Source organism: Numenius arquata, chromosome 10, assembly GCF_964106895.1.
Source record: "Numenius arquata chromosome 10, bNumArq3.hap1.1, whole genome shotgun sequence".
Lineage (NCBI taxonomy): Eukaryota > Metazoa > Chordata > Aves > Charadriiformes > Scolopacidae > Numenius > Numenius arquata.
The window spans coordinates 18,727,044-18,748,818 of NC_133585.1; the positions used below are offsets into that span (position 1 = coordinate 18,727,044).

Here is a 21,775-nt window from a genome sequence, read left to right on the forward strand (position 1 = left end):
GTCCTGCAAAAGGCTACGCGTGCAAGCACACAGGCTGACTTCCCCAGTTTCTACGGGGTATGGGGACCCATACCATCATCATGCCACCATCAATAGTCTGGAAGAGAGCAGCTTCTCTACTAAAATTCACCGATGATATGGAAAGAGAGACAAGCTGAGCACAGACCAAGAAGGTGGAAAACATACAAAAGCAACCTCAGGAGCTTGCGGCCACCTGGGAATGAATCAGAGAGACCTGCTGGTTTACCCAGAGGAGAATCATCTCCAGTGTGGATGTGCAAGAGACAAAAGGGCAGAAGCACCTGGAAAGAAGAGAGGGGAAGGGCAGGTGGGGGATGCTGGGATGGGTTTGCTCACCAGTGACCTCATCCAGGCTCTCCTTGGTGACGTGGTCGTTCTGGTTGACCCACTCCCCGTTGCACTTGAAGTAGATCTGGGTGGCGGGGTTGGCGCGGCAGACGAGCTCCACCGGCTTGTTCTTCACGATGTAGGCATCCTGTGGCTCCAGCAGAAAGTGAGGGAGGGTCTCCGCCGGGGCCGAGGGGAAGGAGTCGGGCAGCACGTCACTGTACTCCAGCCCTGCCAGGGGAGTCAGAAGGTTGGAAAGTGTCCTTAGTCCCATCCCAGCAGGGATGCAATTCCTACCTATGCCGCTTCATCCCTCCCTCTCCTTCCTCAGGACTGCCCCTCGCGTGGTGGTGTCACTAACAGCCCTTGCTGAGGATGCTCAGAAAAGCAAAAGAGGGCTGGAGGTTACCCCCCAAAAATAAAAGCAAATCTCTGCCAGCTGGAGACCTGCGGGGTGCACCCTGGTTTTGCCTGGGTACCAGCCCCCTCATCCATACCCCGAGTCCTGGCCAACCACAAAGCCTGCATGATCTTGCTAGAAGACACAACGAGGAAAAAGGCAAAACAAACCCAAGTCCAGGGATGGTGATGGAGAAACAGACAGGCTGCGGAGGGGCTAGCGTCCCCCATCGCAAGCTTCCTTCCCACAGCTCTGAGGAATGCACGAGCATGATCCAAGCAAAACGCTGGCAGGGCGTATGGTGGGAATGCTGACCATGACCCTGGCACAAATTTCACACATCCCACTCTCTGGTGGAGCCACGTTTGGGATCCCACCCCCTTGCCAACACCATCTCAGCATCACAGGACAGGGTGGGGGGCACCAGCAGCCCCCAGGGACCAGCCATCTACTCATCACAGGCAAGTGATCATTTCCAGCCCAACCACCTCCAGAGAACATTGCCCAAAAATCCAATCAGGATTCCTAACATCCCACCCCAGAAACCAGATGGGGTCAGTGCCCTGGTCATCTCCATCTACCTGCTTGTTTCCTTTCAAAATCAACCTAAATGCAAAAACAAACCAGAAAAAAGAGGTCATGTCTGCTCAGGCCAGGCCAGGAAAAGTCCTGAAAGGGGGCAAGCACCTCAGTGCTCACCCAGGGATAGAATCCCTCGGGATTGAAAGCCTCGAGGTGGCTCATGCCCAGCACCAGCTTGGGAAGATGCCATGATCGACGCTGCATCCAGCATAGGAAACCTCTTTCCAGCCATTTTGCCCAATTAAGATCAAACCCAAATACCACAGGAGTGAAAAAAAACCACACACACACACACAGGGATGCTGCTGCTTAACCTGTTGTTTCTGGGCATCTCGCTAGCAGTCAGGTCACATCCCGAGGCTTTCCTTTACACCTAAAAGAGTTATGAGCTTTTTCCTCCTCCTCCTCTCCTTCTCCCAGCGGGAGCTGTGATTCTCAACTCCTGGCGCTGCAGCGTGCAGGAAAACAGTAAATATCCCCAGCCCCGCGATAACATCTCTGGAGCTGGCAAGGAAGAAAGGAGCCCACTCCCTTCGTCACCCTTGGCAAGGAGCAGCGCCGCATGGAGAGGATGAGAGAATCCCGGTATGTAAGGAGAAGAAGAAGGAAAAAAAAAAATAATCACATGCATCAAGAAAACAAGATGACCAGGCTGCCTCCCGAGCCAAAATCAGTGAGGGGAAAAAAAACAACACACGAGGTCAGTCGTTTAAAATCCATTTAGGAAAATTGACTTTCCATTTCCATTTAACACAGCACTAAGGGAGAGCGGTAGGACATTTGTCATAATCCATTAACTGCTCTTTTGGAAACAATGAATTAAACTCCAGGCTAATTTCTCTCTCTCTGGCTGGCTCTTCCCCACCTCTCCACCGCTGGCCGTTTCCTCCCCCATCTCATTTGCAGACCTGTAATTTTCCCAGCACCCGGCGGCAGGCAGGCAGGGGGACGGGGGCATGCGGAGGTGCGAGCCCCCGCTGGGTTGTCCCCACATCAGCCCACTGGTACTGCTCCCTTCTCCTGCTGAGCAGCCTCTTACCTCTACCACAGCAGCCAATATCACTTGGTTTTTTCCCCTTTTTAAATTTACTCTTCAATCCTGCATCCACAGAGGTGTTGTTTTGTTGGTTGTTGTGTTGTTTTGGGTTTTTTGTTTTTTTTTTTTTTAAAAACCGCTTTGACGCCACAAAACTAAATTCCCTGGCAAAGGGGGCTGGTAGGAGATAATCCAGCTGGCAACAGAGGCAGCCAACAAAACTTCACTCATGGGCTTGTGTGAAAACCTCTCTGAAACGATGCTCTCCGCGTCCCTGCAAGCGTGCAGCCTGCAAAGCGGTACCCGAGCTCGGGGCCAGGACAGGGCACAGGTATCACACGCTGCAGGGCATAGAATGAACAATAGAATCATTTAGGTTGGAAGGGAACTTAAAGATCACCCAGTTCCAACCCCCCTGCCATGGACAGGGACACCTCCCACCAGACCAGGTTGCTCAAAGCCCCATCCAGCCTGGCCTTGAACCCCTCCAGGGATGGGGCAGCCACAGCTTCTCTGGGCAACCTGTTCCAGTGTCTCACCACCCTCAGAGTGAAAAATTTCTTCCTGATATCTAATCTAAATCTACACTCTTCTGGTTTGAAGCCATTACCCCTTCTCCTATCACTACATGCCCTTGTAAAAAGTCCCTCTCCAACATCCTCTGCAAACCACTGGTGCGATGCCTGGGGCGGGGGGGGCTCGCTTGCCACCCATCCCAAGACAAGGGTGGTTCCTGGGCTTTGTTTTACAGCTCTAAGGGTGGGTGGGTTTAGAAAGCAGGCTTGCTGTAAGGAATGTGAACACTTGAAGTCCATTAGTCTCTCAAAGGGCACTTGGCAGAGTGGAAGCCCCCCCCAACCCCTCGCCCCCGGCAACCAACCCGACACAGCTGAGGACAGTGGCAGGGACCATAACTACTCCAAGATATATCATCCCTGGCTGTAACATGGGTATGAAGCTCTTCATTAAGTTTTTCTTCTATATCTGAGCCAGCTGCTTTTCATTTCTTTTCTTTCTTGCCATTTTTGTTTGTTTGCTCCACAAGCCAGATCTAACACCCCAGGATGTAGGCAAGGAGTCCTGCAGCCTACCTGGCACCATAAGGGTGACCCACAAAGACCCAACCTCCCTGAAGAAGCCAATTTTCAGAAGGACCCTCCCCAGTGGGGCTTGCCTCTGGCAAGGTGACACCCCGAAGGGCACACGTATCCCCTGACCCAAAACCACAGGCAAGGAGAGGTCCTCCTCCAGCAGCCAACACCGAAGACACATTTTCTCCCACCCCACCACCAGTTTGGTGATGCTAAACAAGACTTTAGGTCATCCGAGAGGATTTGAAAGCAGGAAGGGGGTGAGTCATGGCCTGTCGGGGATGAAAATTGCAGATTTGTGACTCACCCACGATCGTATGCAGTAGGATGGATGGGTGACGCTCTGGGCTGCGGTGGGAGCCACCTCAGTCCCCCAGCACAGGCTTCAGGGCTGAAAATCCACCAACCCCTCTGTTGATGGGTCCCACCCAGCCCCCTTCCCCAAGAGAAAGTCTGCCCAAATCTGTGCCGGAGGTCTCAACTCAAAGCTTCAGGTTTCTCCTGCAAGGGGGCACACTGAGTTTGGGGATGAGGATGGTGGAACAGAATGACCTCCCCAGACCAAGTAAGATTCAGTATCTGCTTCGGTGCTACAAAAATCTGCTCAGTTGAAGGTTTGAACCAAAAATCCCAAACCCTTAGAGCCAGGAGCATCCTGGCTGCTGGGAAAGTCTGAATCCTGCAAACTCACAACAGCTGAGAGATCGTTTATTCCTGGCCAAGAGAAACCTGGGGCCAAAAAAGCAGCTTTAACAGGAGACGGGGAAAGAGATGATGGGTTTTTTCATGGCAGACTTGTAACCGGGACTGTGCCGCCGAGCCCCAACCCCACAGTTCCCCCAGGCTCCTGCCTGCTCATGGATGGGAGCAGAACAAGGGGGAGGCTGATTTTCTACTGATTGACCTGTTGGAACAAGTCCAGCAGAGGGCCACAAAGATGATCAGAGGGCTGGAGCACCTCTCCTATGAAGACAGGTTGAGAGAGTTGGGGTTGTTCAGCTCAGGGAAGAGAAAGCTCCAGGGAGACCTTATAGTGGCCTTCCAGTATCTGAAAGGGTCTACAAGAAAGCTGGAGAAGGGACTTCATACAAGGGCATGTAGTGATAGGATGAGGGGGAATGGCTTCAGACTGGAAGAGGGGAGATTTAGATTAGATATCAGGAAGAAATTTTTCACTCTGAGGGTGGTGAGACACTGGAACAGGTTGCCCAGAGAAGCTGTGGCTGCCCCATCCCTGGAGGGGTTCAAGGCCAGGCTGGATGGGGCTTTGAGCAACCTGGTCTGGTGGGAGGTGTCCCTGTCCATGGCAGGGGGTTGGAACTAGATGATCTTTAAGTTCCCTTCCAACCCAAACCATTCTGTGATTCTCCATCCAGAAACCAGCCAAAGACAGGCATTTGCAGCTGGGCAGGGCATTTGGCTCCAGCATGATACGGCCACCGGTATTTAAACACACTGGGGAAGAATTAAGGCAGAGGAAAACCAGGGACTTTGGATGAGAAAGGGGAGGAGAACCATACTGGGGACATTTATCATAAGCCATCAACCTGGCCTTACATCCTCCATCCTGACACCCAGCCACCTGCCTCATGGGAAACCTCTGCTATTGTTCATGATGGGGCCCCCCAAAAAATCCATGTACAGTCAGATGGGGGGGAAACCCCCCCTGCTCATGCCATGAGGATGAATGGCTGCTGCTCCCAGCTGCCCTGACTATCCAGTGGCAGCTGCAAAATACCAAAAAAAACCCCACCTTCGCAGTGGTGCAACACCATCACCTCTGTGTCCCATGGGACAGGGGGGCAAATAGCTCCAGCACTGCCAGGATGAGGTGCCAGGACTAACGGAGGAGGAGAGGTTGGAGAAAGGTTCTGATCTGCTCCTGTGTAATAAGGACATTGACAATTGGCCCTGTAAAGGTGGGAGAGGATATCCTCTGCTAGGACAACCTTCACCTCCAATGGTCTTGCATAATATCATTGTTATTATTATTATATTATGGTTGCATTATACATGTAATATATAAGAAACCTTGCAAGAAGCGGGCGTCTGGCTTCTCCAGGCTAGTGGTACACACTGGGACGTTTAGATGGCTTTTATCCCAACGAACGCTTTGCCAGCAGGAGGGTTCACACACCTGCTTGCGACAAGCACAACCCTTGGGAACGGGTGCTTTGACCCACACAGGCACAGAGGCCACCTCTGCTTTGCCCAAGGCTGCTCTGATCCCACCTGAAGTGACAGCTTTGCCCGCTGACCGCAGGGGTGGCACGTGCAAGAGAGACACTTTTTGCACGTGAAGCCAGGGAAGGAGCCCCACGCAGCTGGGATTTCCAGTGCTGCAATCAGACAAGCAATAAAACTCCCAGCAGCGACAAACTAATAAATATTTGAGAGCGCGCTACACTGACTGTAATCATCATCTCCCTGGCAGACGTCTACAGGGGGTTCCCATCTGCCGGCTTCCCTCCTTCCCAGCTCCCTTTTGGGGCTTTTTTTGGAAGTCCCAGGCTGTCAGCATCCCACAGTCTCGCACTACTTGGGGCACACGGTCTGGTGCTGCGGTGCGACGTGCTACGGGATGGGCTGGAGCGCCGACTTCACCGCTAAATCTGTATTTGGGGGAGGAGAGGCAAAGAGGGAGCAGCTCAGGGCTCGACCTGAGGGACCAAACCCCCAGGGATGAGTACAATAGGAGCAGCGAGGCAGGAAAGGGAGGAGGGGAATAGGCACAGACTTCTCGTTTCCTCTCCAGCCTCCTCTCCCTCATCCTTCATCACACGTTTTAATCTGCTGGGGTTGAGCTGGATTATCCGCAGCATCTGTTCCCCAGGGGGTGACTTGCAGATGTTCAGAGCTAGCATTTGCAACTTGGCTGGAGATCGATGACCCCCAACCAACCAGCACCACCAGCCTGCACAGGGAGCAGCACCAGAGCCGGGGTCGAGCATCATATCCTCCCCCCGACTCCATCACCCCAAAAACACATAGCGCAAGGGATGAGGAGCCCAGAAAGCAATTCCCCTTGCAGCAATGGCCGAGCAAATCAACCTCCGCAGGAAAGCGTTAAAATCCTCTCTTCTGCAATTGTTATCCCTCCAAATATTTGGAAGATTACAGGAGCATTAGCAGTGGTGCCCATCACCCACGGCCACGTATCCCTCCCCTCCGCACCGGGCAGGCAGGAATGTGATGTAAGGATTAAGAAGGGATGCCTGGGTTTCTCCAGCTAAATCTCAGTGGCAGTGGGTGCTTAACCCTTTCTGCCTCCATCTCCCCCACCCCACGTTTATTTCGGGGCAAGCACTATTTCATGCGAAGGCCTGAGAGGCAATGGTTAAACCCATTCCCGCCTGCCAGGCGGGCAGAAATCCTGTAAAAATGAAAAAAAATAAATATGACAGCTTATCTCCAGCACCGGAGAAGAGTCGTCTGCCTTCCCAACCCCCTGGCAGGGAGGGAGATGGCTTCAGCTCCCAGGGCTGAGCTGGTGAAGATGCTCTGGCCACCAGCTTGGCTCAAGGGGGTGTCTGAAAGGCTGAGCAGGGCTCTCCCCCCACTCCAAATCCCCCCTCCTGCTGCCTCCAGGGGGAACGTATGACCACACTCATTTAGGGTTTAGTGCTGTTGCCATTTAAGCTCCAGCAAATTGCAGTGCCAGAGCCACTGCACGGCTCATTCCCATGCCAGGATGCCCGCCAGACCGAGGACATCCCCACTGCAAGCCCCAGAGGGACACAGAGGCATCCCTACCCGAGACAGCGTCATCACACAGGGTGTAGTCCTCGTCCCACCACATTTCAGTCCATCCTGGAGCTCAGGGAAAGCTGGCATCACCACTCCAGGCCTGCCCTCTTCCCAAGGGCTTCCCATCCCAGAGTGCCCTCCTGGGATAATTTCAGGCCCAGCAGTAAAACATACTCTATCTTTTCCTCCTAAGAGCACCACAAGCATCCTGTCTCCCCACAGGATCATCTTTTCTTCCCCAAGTATCCCCTTCTCCTCCCCATTGCATGAATTCAGCCTCCCGCGCACCGCTGCCATCTCCCAAGACCAAGCCCCATCACCAAGGAGGTGCCAGCAGCTCCTGGCACCTTCAAAGGCAAGATCTCCATGAGGCGGAGCAGTGCCCTGCGAAACCACGGTCCCAAAACCCCTTTCTCCAGGGACCCACCTGATGCCCCAAAATAAAAAGCGTTGCTGAGGATGGGTTCGGAAGATCTGAAGCCCCTTGCACTGAGCGAAGCTTCCCCCCCCGCCCCCAGCTCCCTCCCTGCTGCTCCCTTGCACAGAGCCCCATAAAAAACTCATGCCTTCAAAACCCTCCAATTTGTTTAAAGTGGGTTGAGACGCCAGGTGGGAAGCACCGAAGAGAGAGATGCCAGGGACGTAACGGACCTTCAAGCACCGCCACCCCGAGGGCTGCTGTCACCTCCGAGCCCTTGCTTGCAGCTTGCTGATGTAACCCCCCGGCCTCATTAACTCAGCACGGCGCTCATTAACCTCTCCCTCTGCGGGAGGATGGAGAGGACGGGGTGGGACGGACCCGAGCTGCCCACAGGAGGCCAAAAACTGAGCACGGAGCCTTCAGGGGTTAACAAGGAGAAACACTAGTACCCAGCCTCTCACCTCCAGCCTGGAGCGAGGTTGGATTTCGAGGTCAAAAAGCCACGGGGATGTCCGGCCATTGATGTGCTCACGGGGTGTCCATCCCCATGGCCTCTGACACCCCCCCCACCCACCCAAGCATGTGCAACAGTAACTCAGCAAAAGCTGGACCCCAAAACCACAGCGCTCAGCATGTTGCTGTGTCGTGTGCGAGGGGTGACCCTGGTGCACCGGGGTCCGCAGAAGGTGTTGCTCCACCTCAGGGTCACCTATTTATAGGGTCTTCTTCTCCGTCCCACTGCAAAAGTGGAGCCCGCCGCTCCCACCAGCCAGGAAAAGACCTGCAAGTCTGGCTGCATGGGCTGGACTTGGAGAAACCCACCCCGCCATACGGAGCAGCAGGACTCACGGACAGCACGGATGGACCGACATGATGTCCCCAAGGTATTGCAGGCTGCAAACCCCCTTGTCCCCCCCCCTCTGTGCCTCCCCACTCTCACCAATCTTTTATGGACAGCCACACTTCGAAAGAACCATTCAACCTTTTCCCCAAAGCATCTCTGCCCGACAAACCAGCTCGTTTTCCTCCATGGATTGCCCTTTCCCAGGAGTTTTACCGTCCCTTTGCGTCCCTCCCTTCCTTCCAAGCTTGGCATCATCCCCCAGGGTGAAGCCAGCCCTGTCCCCTCCATCCCACCACCTCCAGCTCCTCCCGGAGCCCACCCAGCCCTGGACATGGCTGGGGGTGAGGGTGGGGGGGCACCAGGGACAGACAGACACAAGGACAGCATTTCACGGCAGCATCCCAGACGGGTTAACAGATCCCCCCGGCAAGCAAACGTTATAATTAGAGAGCATTCCTCCCCAGCGTGGGTAATGAGGGGGTGCGCCCAGCCAGCCCTAATTACACCCTTGGAAAAAAAAAAAAAAAAAAAAAGCAGATTCCTCTCCCAGCCAAATTAAAAGCCTGCAGCCGGCCTCCCTCGCCGCGTACCTTTATTAACTGGGACTGGATGGGGGGGGGGGGGGGGGATGGCAGGGGGGTGAAAAATAACAGAAAGCAAAGTCTGTGCTGAGAAAAGGGTGGGAAGAAGGAGCAGCGAGGGTGATTTTGCACGCAAGGGCCCTATCAATCAAAAACCACTTCACCTGACTGAAAGAAAAAAAAAAAAAACAACCCAACAAAAAAATAATTAATCATCTCTTTAGCTAAATTCCCAGGTCAGGTTTTTGTAAAGGAGCCCAAGAGGAAAGCTAAAAGCAGGGTACCCTCACACGGGGCATCTCCCACCCTGGTGAGCCACGCTGGCTAAGAGGGTCCGACCCAAAGCCTGACCCACCACCACCACCCCCGGAGCAGAAACACCCAGGATCTGCCCGCAACTTCCCTCCCTGGGAGCTGGGAAGAGAGAGATTTATCTTGTTGATTGTGCATTACTACGCTGGAGTATTTATGGAGTCACTACTCTTTTTGTTTATCTTTATGATTATGATAATCAAAGGCGAAACCTCCTGAGAAGTGTAAACAGCCGAGATCCCTTACGGTATGAACCTCTTCATTTTTCATGATATAGATTTATAACACGGCACAGCCCGATTGGAGTAAATTGTTCCTTATTTCTGGTTTTAACAGAGAGGAGCTGTGAGCCTTGCGAAGCCCCGTGAATACCCACGGAAAGGACAATGAATTAAAAAAAAAAACAAAAAACAAAAAACAGAAAGAAAAATAAAAAAAAAAAAAAGGAGGAGGAATTATACAGCAAATCCCCGTTACGCTCTATTGTGCTCGTTTCTTTTGTGCTATTTTACACATTTCCTTCAGGGAAGCAGTTATGTTTGAAAACTATCTCCAAATTTCATCTAGCGCTAGTTCTTGTTATGGGCACAGACACTTTTTTTTTTTGGTGCTATTTTAATTCCATTGTCACGGCACTCTTGTATAGTTTGTTCTGTTTACTGAGCTACAGCGTTATTTATAATGGATATAATAATTATATGAACTTTTATTTATTTGCTTTGGTTCATAAAAGAAAAAAGCCAGCAGCGGATAATGCGGTAATATGCTGTTTATTCACATGTACGGCATGTACTGTGTTTCTGTTGTGAAAAGAATAATAATTTCAACAAGAAAAGAGAAAAGGGAAAAGAAAACAAGGAACAAACAGGGACTTGTTACCCCGGTTAACGCCAGAAAGTCCAAGGAATTATTTATCATCATTCAAACTGCAGTAAATCAAGTGCAAGATGCAGTCTCTCCCTGGGGAAAAAAAAAAAAAAAAAAAAGAAAAAAAGGGGGGGATCTCCTATTCAAATGAGCAATGCAGTTTTAAAATGCTAACTGTGAGAAAGAAAGTTGCCAGTTTCGCAGAGAGAAAGCGATTTCCCCTTCGCCCAAATTACATACATATTTAAAAATGTAAATTCCCCAGCATTCCCCTTGAAAGTGCAATTTCCAGGCGGCTGTTTTGCAATGTGTTTTGTTTTTTGGGGTTGGGTTTTTTTTTTGGTTTTGTTTTGTTGGTTTTTTTTTCCCCCCTCAACATGCAAATCAGGAGGCGACCACCTTGGCTTTGGGCACAAAAAGCAACTTTAAATCGGCAGCAAGCAGGGCCACAAACCGCCCGGTGCCCCTTGGGAAGAGAAGGATGCTCTGCTGCCCAACGAGCATCCCAGCTCCAAGCATCCCAGCTCCAAGCATCCCTCCACAGACACGTGCATCACGTGGGGGCCGTGAGTCAGAAGGTTTTGACCTGCCGGGCACCTGGATGCCCAGCATCAAGGTGGGGACAATCCAGCCGCGCTACGGGGGGATCTGATCAATGTTTATAAATACTTAAAGGGTGGGTGTCAAGAGGATCGGACCTCTGGGAATCAAGAGGATTCTTTCAGTGGTGCCCAGGGATAAGATAAGAGGAAATGGGCACAAACTTGAACCTAAGAAGTTCCATCTAAACATGAGGAGGAACTTCTTCACTTTGAGGGTGGCAGAGCCCTGGAAGAGGCTGCCCAGAGAGGTGGTGGAGTCTCCATCTCTGGAGACATTCCAAACCCACCTGGACACGTTCCTGTGCAACCTGCTCTGGGTGGACCTGCTTTGGCAGGGGGGATCGGACTAGATGATCTCCAGAGGTCCCTTCCAACCCCATGTGATTCTGTGATTCTGCCTCTAAAAGCAGCTCACAAGGTTTGATGGGTTCTGGGTGGCACTTCTGTGCCAAAATCCAAAGGAGGAGGGCTGTGTGTGTCCCACCTGATGCCAGAGAAGTGAGGGATGGCATGAGCCCAACAAGGTAAAGCAAAAAGTTAAGGCAGCTGGCTGCAAAGGAGGGAAAAGCAGTCCAAAAGGAGAAAGTAGCTGCCTGGGTTTTTTTCCCCGCCCCCCCCCCCCTCCACCGTTTTTGCCTTTTTTCTCACCCACTCTCTCCTCCCCGGCAGCTCCCGCAAGCCCCAGGAAGGCAAAGCCGGCTGGGAAGGATGCTCCCCGCCGCCTCCAGCCAGCTTCTCCGCAGGCCCCTCGCCAGACGCTGCCCTACTTTTCCACACACACCCCCCCTCCCCGATGTTATTCCCACTCTCCTCCCGCAGCTCGCTCGGCGGCAGGCGTGGGCTGGGGGGGCAGCATCCGACCCCAGGGACCCAAAGCACCCAGCTCCCCGTGTCAGGGCTCCCACCAGCAGACCCCCCGTCCGGGGTCACCTCCCACCCCCACCGGGCATTCAGATTCATTACAGGAAGGCGGCTGGTGCGATGCTGCGCCGTCCTTAAATAATTGTAATCATTGCATTATTTTTTTTTTTTTTAAATCATGAAAAACACAACAAAAGAAAAGGTCCATTCCGTGCCCCAATTTCTGCATTAATTCAACTGGGGGAGGAAGATCACAAGAGCGGCTGATTGAGGCCCCTTTATTAAATAGTCTTTAAAGTTGCCCTTAATCTTTCAGATTTGTTGCTACGATCAAAAAAAAAACCACAAAAAAACCCAAAACCCACCAACAACCACCACAAATGCAAGCTGGAAATATTTTGCTTTTCATTGTCCTTTCCCTGCCCTTTTCTTCTCTTCTCATTTTACTGCGCCAGTAAGGGACAAACAGAAGGGGAAAAAAAAGAGGGGGAGGGGGAGAACAGGGATAGAAAAAGATTTAAGGGGAAAAAAAATAAAATGAAATAATCCTTTCCAATGTCGAATATCGAATATTAAGACTTTTCTCTCCCCCCTCTTCCAGCAATGTCCCTATTAAAGAACGAAAAAACCAAACAATCAGCGAGACTAGCTTAGAGGGCAAGGCTTCCCCATCCCCTCGCCTCCTCCGTCGTACTTTAATCTCTGCAGGTAGGAGAGCAGGCACTCGAGACCAGAGCTTGGCTCTTCCATCGCAGCACATAAGAGAGGTCTCCGGCCAGTTGCAAAAGGATTTTTTGCAATTACCTTCATTAGTTTTATCCCTTCCCCTCTAAACCCCCAAAGCCAGCTGGGCTCCTAGCACTTCGCACCTGCTTTTTACAGAGAGCAAAAACCTGAGATTTGATTAAAACTGGGAGGGTTTGGAAGCGGGGGGTCGGGATGTTTCTGGTGGGTGCCTATTTTCGGTGCCTGGCTTCGCCTGGCATCGCTGCCTGCCTGTCTGCACCAGGGGCAGGGAGAAACATGGAAGGAAGGAAATCCCTACAAAAAACAAAGCCTTTTCCCCTCCCACTCTCATTGAGGGCAAGGTGGGAAGCCTTCGGGAGCTTCCTAACGTTGTTTGGCACCCTCCTTCCCTCCCTGGCATTTAAATACTATGGGACCCCATGTCGCCGCAGACGGTTTCTTCCTTTCTCGCCACTGGGAATTTCCACCTTTTCTTCTCTGGACACAGCCCAGGTTCCCGCAGCGCCAAGTTTCTCTTTCCTCCCTTTGTACTCCCAGCTCTGTCCCACAGCCCAAACCCCAGCTCCCGGCTGGACCAGCCTCCTCACAAGCATCCTCCCCTTCTCAGCGTGGGTACCACTCAGCACTGGAGGTGCCAGGGCTGGAAATGTCCTGGCTTTGCGGGGGGGGTCTGTGCCACCCCACATTGCAAAGGGGCAGCTTGGCATCATCCCCGCCGATGCTGCGACCTGTACGGACCCTACAGGTAGCGATACACAAAGTCATGCTCCCTCCCACACCTTCCCCTCTCTCCCTTCTCACCTGGTGCTACACGATCCCAAGGTATCAATACGAATTACCCGGAAAAAACAAACAAACCAGGATGCTTGCTAGCAAGGTGCAACGCTCCCGAATTAAATCGAGTTCTGGTTTGCTGAATCCAGAGACTTTATGGCGACAAACGCACTTGAGCATCTCTAACTTCAAAACAGGAGCAGGACGGATGCAGGACACCCAGTGCGCAGCTTTAGCAGTGACACGGCTCTTGCAGGGCTCAGAGGGCACCACCGAAAAGATGCGTAGCAAGAGAGAGGGACCAGAAGTGATCCAGAAAGGTCTCAAGGGAGCAGGGGCAAAGGACCACGCGTACTGAGCGGCAAGCCTGCAGCACACAGGGAAAAAAGAGGGGGGGGGGAAAGGGGGGGGGGAAAGGGGGGGGGGGGGGAAGCATCATGCCCCCCCAAGCCTCATCCTCCTCTCCTCTCTGTCCCCCAGCAGCTGCATTTCCATAAGTGATTTGTGCTAATTGCTTTAAATACAGCCATGCTGCGGGTAATCAGAGTCATTAAGTGACCTCTGCTCGGGGAGGGCAGGCAGGGCTGGGTCAGAGACACCCCCCCCCCCTCCACCCCAGGGCCAGCCTCCCCCCTTCCTCAAGCAGGGCACGCTCCTGGATCTCCGGCGTGCTGCAGTGATGGAGCTTGCCTCCAATTTGCTTCTCCCTGGAGCCCAATCAGTGAAACGGCCTCCCTCCTGCTCTACCCGGAGCAGGGAGCTGAGGTGATGCCCGACACCCACAGTCACAGTGGGGATGGATCCCGATGATCCAGCTTGGCCCTCCCTGCTGAACCAGCTGCCTGCAAGCCCAGGGCTGGTGAGGACCAGGTTGGCTTCAAATCAACCACCCGGAAACCCCAAACATCTCCCCCAAATGCTATTCCGAAGGCAGAAAATAGGTATTGCCCTGGTCCCATGCCGGAGGAGGGTGACAGGAGGGAAGAGCCAGCTGTCACCACTCAGGGAACACTGGCCTTTAAGGCTAAGCACCAGCCCAGATCCGCTTCCAGGCATCCCTGCAGCACCCACGGATGGCTTTAGCCTGTGGCTGAGGGGCTTAGCCTCAGAGAGCCCCCGCCACCCTGTCAAATTAACCCTGTCCTCACTAAGGGACATGTCCACCGCCATGTGATGTGCTCAACCCTGGCCAGGCATCTCATCTACAGGCAAGGCTTAAGCTGGGGCTTGCAATTCATGCCCTTGCCAAAGAGGTGGCAGATGGGGTTGAGAATCCTCCAGCACCTTCCCACAGGTCTCTCTCCACTCCTAGATAGATGAATTTTCCTGGAAGCACACCGAGCTCCTCCGGTTCTGCTGCTTGGTGCCCACAGGAGCCCCCAACAAGGGTTCCTAAGTGCCAGTGAGCAGCAACCCTAAAATGCAGACCCATGCAGGGACATATAGCCCTTCTGGTTGAATTTAAAGGCTGGGTTTAGAATCATAGAATGGTTAGAGTTGGAAGGGACCATAAAGATCATCAAGTTCCAACCCCCCCTGCCCTGGGCAGGGACACCTCCCACCAGACCAGGTTGCTCAAAGCCCCATCCAGCCTGGTCTTGAACACTTCCAGGGAAAGGGCATCCACAACTTCTCCAGGCAGCTCGTTCCAGCATCTCCAAGTCAGAGGTGGGTCACAGCAGGCAGGGGGCTCCCTCCCGCACCCTCAAAATCAAGGCTGGGAGGTGTAAAGAAGCAGCCGCGCTTCCAGGAAAACGCACTGCAGCACGGCTTCTGCTCATCCGCGGGGACCCATTACACTAACAGTGTGTCCATTCAGCCTGATATATAAATTACTAATGTAAATTAATGGATAATTGAAGCCCTTTAGTCCTAAATATTTAAATTATTTAACAGGCAATTAAGAGAGAAGGCGAAAGAAAAGAGGAAAAGGGGCCTTTACCCCAAGAGGCAGAAAAAAATAATATAAATGAAGTGAGAGGAGATCAGAAAGAGCCAAATACACACATTTTAAAGAGACACGTCCAGCTTCATTATGTTTCCCGGTGTGTGTGAGGGCGGTGGATATTACAGTGGATGCCCCAAGACCCAGGGGAACGGGCAGGGGAGCATCCACTGAAGAAGCCCATCGAGCAGCAGAACCAGTTCTGCTCTGGGACCTTGCCAGGAGAGGAAAACTTCATGGCTGCCTTCGTTACAACTCTTGGTTATGGGGATCACTGGGACTTCCTGACATGCCAGAACATATTATATTTTTAGATTTATTTTTTTTTTCTCCTCCCCTCTGCCCCCAAGTCAACTGCGTTCCTTTACATCATACTATCTTTGATCCCTTTTTAGTTTGTTTTGGGGTTTCTTTCTTAACCTCTGCATTCACCTGATCAAGTACAAACACCTTTAATCCAAGTGTTTTAATCTTTTTTTCTTTTAAAAGTGGTCTAGGTGGCTGTTTCGCTTTCTCCGCATCCCTTTCCTCCCTCTCCAAACATTCTCAGCAAGGCAAAGTGCTGGCACAAGAGTGATCCATCAGGATGCTGGATCCCATCAGTGCAATGAGTTTCCCATCCTCAGATGCACAGCAGAACCCTCTTAACAGTCCAGCCCACGGCAAAGAGTAGGTCGGGACCGAGAAACACGGGATGGAGGTTTTCTCTTGCCTCCATCCCAAACTGACCAGGGATATTCCCACCGCTCCCCTGAGCACTGGAGAAGGTCGTAAGGAAAAAAAAAAAAATAAAATAATCAGCCCGTTGAGAAAAGACGTCATGTGGGAAAAAAGACGTTTTAACAAAGGCAGCGTGTGAGTTTGTGCGTGCCCAGGGATGACACAGAGGGCAGGGAGAGGGATCGAGACAATAGTGAATAGACTTCAGATTATATCCTGAACTCGCAGCCTCCTGGGAATGGGGTTATAAAAACCCTTTTTATTTTGTTTGTAGTCCAAAACAAACAAGTACATAAAAAGCTAAAAGTGTAGGAGCCAGACAGGAAGTGAGTAACATCTGGGAAACATCTGGTCCCAGCCGTCCTGCAAGCCCAGCCTCCAGCACAGCTCCGGGTACCTGCTCCTGCACTTCCAAATCAGCAAGGGTACCCAAAACCCTTTCCCCTGGCCCAAAATGGTGTTCTTTGGGGAAAACTCTGCCCATCAGCCAGCTCGTCTCATTTGCCGAGTGATGCAATTCCCAAGCTTCCCGTCCCTCTCTGTGCTGGGTGAAAGCAGTAAACCCTTGTGCTATTCCCGCATGGGTACCCAGCATCTCAGCCCACTGCAACACTGTGCCATGGACTAGAGGGAGGAAAGCCCCAGGGGCACGTCACCGTCGAGCGGGACATCCCAGGGCAGGACTTGGAGCATCGCAGGATGCCCCTGCGCAGGGCTCTGAGCGCTGCAGGACGCCCTGAGCATTGCAAGACACCCCGTTACAGGGCTCTGAGCGCTGGAGGACGGAGGCAGCCTGGGCAGCTGGCAGCAGGGCACGCTTTCCCAGCCCCAAGAGATGCCCCACAGCCTCCCCAATAGGAGGGAGGAGGTTCTGCCCAGCAGACAGGGGGACGAGGATGGTAAGCAACTCCCTGGATCTATTAGGTAGCAGGGGGAGGGCTGCAGTGAAAGAGCAGCGATGCTCAGGCCGGGTCTGGATCACAGCAGGAGTCACTCCTGTCACCTCTGTGCACCCCGCAGCTGCATTTACAGCTGGGAAGTGCCACAACCACACTCAAAACACACAGAGCAGCGCTGCTGCCTCCTTCACTGTTACCCCAAGGCAAAGCACCAAACTTCTGGCAAACCAGCTTCATTGGGCTCCTCGGAGCAAACCGGCCGCTCCTTGCACTGGATGGGATCCCCTCCAGCTCACCACATAAAACGAAAGCAAACCCCAGTTCCCCCCCAAAACATTTCCTCTGCATTTCCTACACAGGCAGAGACGTACTTTTCCCTTTGCCCTGGCAGAGCCCAGGATTAGCATCACGTATTTTCCAGTGGGGAGGATTAAAGCCGGTCCGGCGCTGGACCACGCTGGTGAGGAAGCAGCGGCGCGGCAGCCAGCTGTGCAGCATCTGGCACCCACTGCTCATTTCCCATCGTGTACACGTGGGCAGCAGCATACAGGACCCTTGAGGGCCACCGGCGATAGTGCTCGTGGCTCGGGCATCCTACCAAGAGCAGGAAGGACAAGGACACGTCTTCTGGGGTGTTTTGCACCCGTGCTGGCAGCCCGCCTGAATCCTGGAGCATCTCCCCCCTGGAGAGCCAAGGCAAGATGCAGGGGACTTGGGAAGTGAAAGGGAGACACTAAGGATGACGTTGGGGACATCAGAGAGAAAAACAGGGAGGAGGAAAGAAAAAAAAAAATATCAGAGGAGGAAGGACAGTGGTTTGGGAAGGGAAAGACCCAAAGCACTTCAAAGGAAAAAAAATATCCAGCAGGCTGGCAAGGTTAAAAAAACAAAAACACTGGAACGGGAGGATATCGAGACGTAGTCACAGAAGCCTCACCCAGAACACGTCAGTAGAAGCAGCCTCTGACACATCAGGGACAGAGACATAGGATGCTGCGTGCCCAACCCCACATTGCTGCACATACTGCAGCAAAGGGCACAAATCCCAAACCCCGAGGACCAGGCATCCCGAGCCCCTCCAGCAGCAAGTCCTATTTTCTTCCTTGATTTTTCAGTCACCTTTGCACCAACCAGTGGCTGCCCTGATGAGTTGGACCCCATCGCAAGGGGGGGGTGACAACAGCATTGAACTGGTCCCCGCTGTGCGGCACCACAGCTAAATTTGGCCCAGCGAGCAGGCAGAGTGGCTCCTGAAGATGTCTGAACACATCCAGGCCGCTGGGGCGAGGAGGGTGATGCACAGGAACACACCAGAGTCAGGCAACCGGTTCCCACCATCCCCTCGCACGTGCTGTTGTTTCCCTGGCCTTTTCTTTAAAATTCCCAGCCTAAATAAGGCTTTGGGGAGGAAATTAATGAAAAAGCGAAGCTGATTACAAAGAACAATACAATGACTCAATCTGTTTCTTCTACCTCAATTGTATAAAGCTTTTACATTTATAAAGGTTTCTCTCAATACACAATGAAATGTCCTCTGAGGGAAGTGGTAATGGCCCTGGAGACTTTTGAGCAAGACTGGACAAAACACCTTGAAACAATCCCAAAGGAAGGGCCAGATGATCTAACAGGTCTTTTGCATCTTTAATTTCTTGCCCTTTCCTTTCTCCTCCTGTTTCAGGCACACGGTTTGTTGTTTGGTGGTTTTTTTTTTTTTTTTAGCTGCTGCTAATTAGATGTTAATGCGAGAGCGGTTGCATTTTCAGCACACAGTGTAACCAAGAGAAAAATATCGGGGCCCTAAATGACAAACAGATCACAGCGATGGGCATCCTTATTCTCAGTGTGCGAAATACCTCTCTGGAAGAAAAAACAGGTCATAAAATATTGATATCCTTTCCACACCGGGATGGGTTCCTTTTGCACCCACGGTAGCTGCCTGATGCCCGTGAGTCCCAGCAGCACCTGCTTCAGATCTCCTTCTCCATCCCCACATCCAACCTCTTCACCAGGGCACGGAAAGGATCTCAGAGACTGTTTTGTTTAGTTGTAATGCAGCCAGAGACAGTGGAAAACCCCCACCAGAACAAACCCATGTTTAGGTCAACCACAGGACCAGCCAACCCTCCTGGCTGTTCCTTTGTAGACCATCTCCCAGAAGAAGACAACAGGATGCTCTTCACCACCACCTCCTCCTCCTCTCTGCTGTTTGCTAGGCTGTTTATTTGAATCATCTCTAACACCCGCCTCAGCAAGTTGCAAGGAGCTGAGCCGAGCTGTTTGCAATAAAAATCAATGAGGTGGTGCAGAGGCAGGAGCCTGTGCCCTTGCCTGCGGCGCCTGCCCCCACCACAGGACAGTCAACAAGGGCCACCACCCGTCTTTGCCAACGCAACCGTAAAGCCAACTGCACTCACTTGGCAGAGATGCTCCATCACGCTCTCCCCTTCACCCTGCAACCCAGCTCACCAGTCTCACAAGACTTAATCAAATTTCAAATGTTTTATTGTCTTTTATCATCCTACCAGAAGCTTTATAACAGAAGACAACGCTCTGCAGGCCCTTGCCAGCAGAGATGACCCTGACTCTGCACCAACACACCAGCAGATAGAGCCTGTGCAGAGTTTTGGCTTTGCTTCCCACTGGAGCACCATCATACCTAGAGGTGATACTCCAAGGTCCACGTTGGAAGAGCAAGGCACAGGTCAAGAACGGATGAGGAGACTCAAATTTGTGGTGGTGGGATGTTACTCCCCTCATCAGTGGGGTCAGGGCCTCCCCACCAGCTACTGGTGTCCCTGAGGGCAGTGACCTCCCTCCAGCCCAGTGGGGGACACGATGCCTACGCCCCAGACGAGACCAGAACGAAAGCCACTGCTAAGAGACACATTTACGACCTTCCAAGAGGGAGCCCGCTGACAGCTTAACGAGCTTTTTGTTTTTCAAGTAGTGGTTTTATATTTACGACCTGAAAGGGAAAGATGCAAGTAGGCAGACGATCATGGGGCTATCTGCTCCTTCTGCTCCTGACCTGCTGCCGTCCAACCCACATCCAAGCCGTTCCAGGAAGCCATAAAAAACGATTGCATTTCAGCTTTTTCCCGCTCCTTCTTTCTCTCCCCCCACTAAAAACAAAAGAACTTTTTTTTTTTTTTTGGTGGTGGTGGTGGTCATTTCTCTTTAATGTTCACCCCAAGGAAGAGCATCAAATATTAATGCAGGAAGCTTCAGAGAGATCACACCGGAAACCAGAGGTGCCATATGTTGTGGAACATCCCAGTGGATGCAAGATCCCACCAATTCATCCCCAAGGCCTGGCTCTTTAATGCCCGGGAAGGTGGGAAGAGAAAGGAAGAGGCCAGAACCTGGCTTTATGAGCACAAGAGATCACATTCCTGGGATATCAGCCCACAGTTGCACTTAGAGGAAGAAAAAAAAAAAATTAAGGAAAAAAACCCTAAATCCCCAAAATCCACCTTCCCTCCTCAGGATGCTGCACTGTTCTTTACGAGCTTAATAGTGAAAAGAAAGGGCATAACTGCCTGCTTCCCCCCCCCATCTCAGCGTTAGCACAGCAGAGAAATGCCTTTGGGCTGGAAGAGCATTCCAGCCACCAGCGGGAAGATAAGCCTCTTCCTTTGCCTCCAGATTCCTCGGCAGAGAGGAGACACGCGGGGTTTAATCGCACACAGAGATGCCACAGCCAGGACACGAGGGCGATAAGAGCTTTTGTCTGGTCGTGGGCTCAGACACCCTGCTCTACAACTCAGAGGGCACCTTGGCCAAGCCCAGCTGGAGGAGTTGGTGGTGGGGACGACAACGTGCAAGGTCAAGACGTGCGACACCAGGGGCTGACAGGGGGACACTCAAGGCCGAGACAGGCGATGCGAGGGGTTGGTGCCAGACACTCATCGCAACACCCGGTAGGGCAAGAACGTGACACGGCAATGTCCCTACACAACACACTGCTTGCTGCACCGTTGCACGTGACCTGGGACACGCACATCCCCTCTTCCAGGGGAGGAGGGGAGCACCACTGTGGGGCATCCTCGTGCCAAAACCTCACAAGGCCACGGACAGGAGGTGAAACACGGAGCCGGCAGGCAGTTTGTTGCTGGGCAAAGACGGGAAGCTCAGGCCATCTTCTCCTTTTATCCCTTCCATCCCCAAGGCAAGCCCCGTCTGCTGCCGGCAGCCATGGAGACCACGGCAACATGCAAAAATTAAATATATATATACATATATATATAAAAAAAAAAAAACCAAATACCAACTTTTAAGTGAGGTTAAGAGTTTGTGAAGCGCGGTGACGGGTGTTGAGAGGTGCGGGGTGGCTGTGGGGCAGGGCTGGCAGCAGGGCAGCCCCCTCCCCTCCGCTCCCCATCCTCTCTTTATCTGGTGCCTGGGGCTCTGTCCCGGCGCCTGCCGATAATCAGGGAGCTGCACTGGAAACCCCGGCGCCAGACAGGATCCTTATCTCCTCCCGAAGAGGAATGCGGGATGGGGGCTGCCACAGCTCCAAGAGGAGGAGGAGGAAGAGGAGGAGAGGGCTGGGAGGAAGAAGCAGCCCCCCCTCGCCATGACCAGGGCTCGGTTTGCCTGCACGGAGCTACCTTTTTCCAGCTGAATAGCTGCTCCCAGGGCAGCCGGAGGGGTCGGAAGCACCCACCACCTTGCGCAAGGGCCATGTAATTATCCCCAGGGATAATTGCTCTGCTTTAATTGCCCCATAAAGTCGAGTCCTGGGTAGGCTGGCTCCAAAGGAAAAAATTTTAAAAAAATTAATAAAAAAGGCAAGCGAGGAGCCAGGGCTGGGCTGATCCCCCTGCGAAAAGCCCAAGGGCATTGGCCTGGGGCACAAGAGGTGACAGCCTGGGAGACCCACCTTTCCCCAACCTGGGTGGCAGGCAGCTCTCCCTCTCCCTTCCCACCCATAAAGATGCAGGGTGAGAGCTGTGAGCCATCCCTCCCTCCACCAAAAGGAAAAAAAAAAAAAAAAAA

The 21,775-nt window shown here is 52.5% G+C and overlaps 1 protein-coding gene across 1 annotated transcript in view; it reads right to left on the reverse strand.

Moving 5' to 3' along the window:
* UNC5B (unc-5 netrin receptor B) overlaps window positions 1-21,775 on the reverse strand; it is a 54,865-nt gene that overhangs the window by 14,972 nt on the left and 18,118 nt on the right. Inside the window, 1 exon segment of the mRNA XM_074154233.1 lies at window positions 358-579. Within this exon segment, the coding sequence (XP_074010334.1) occupies window positions 358-579 (222 nt within the window).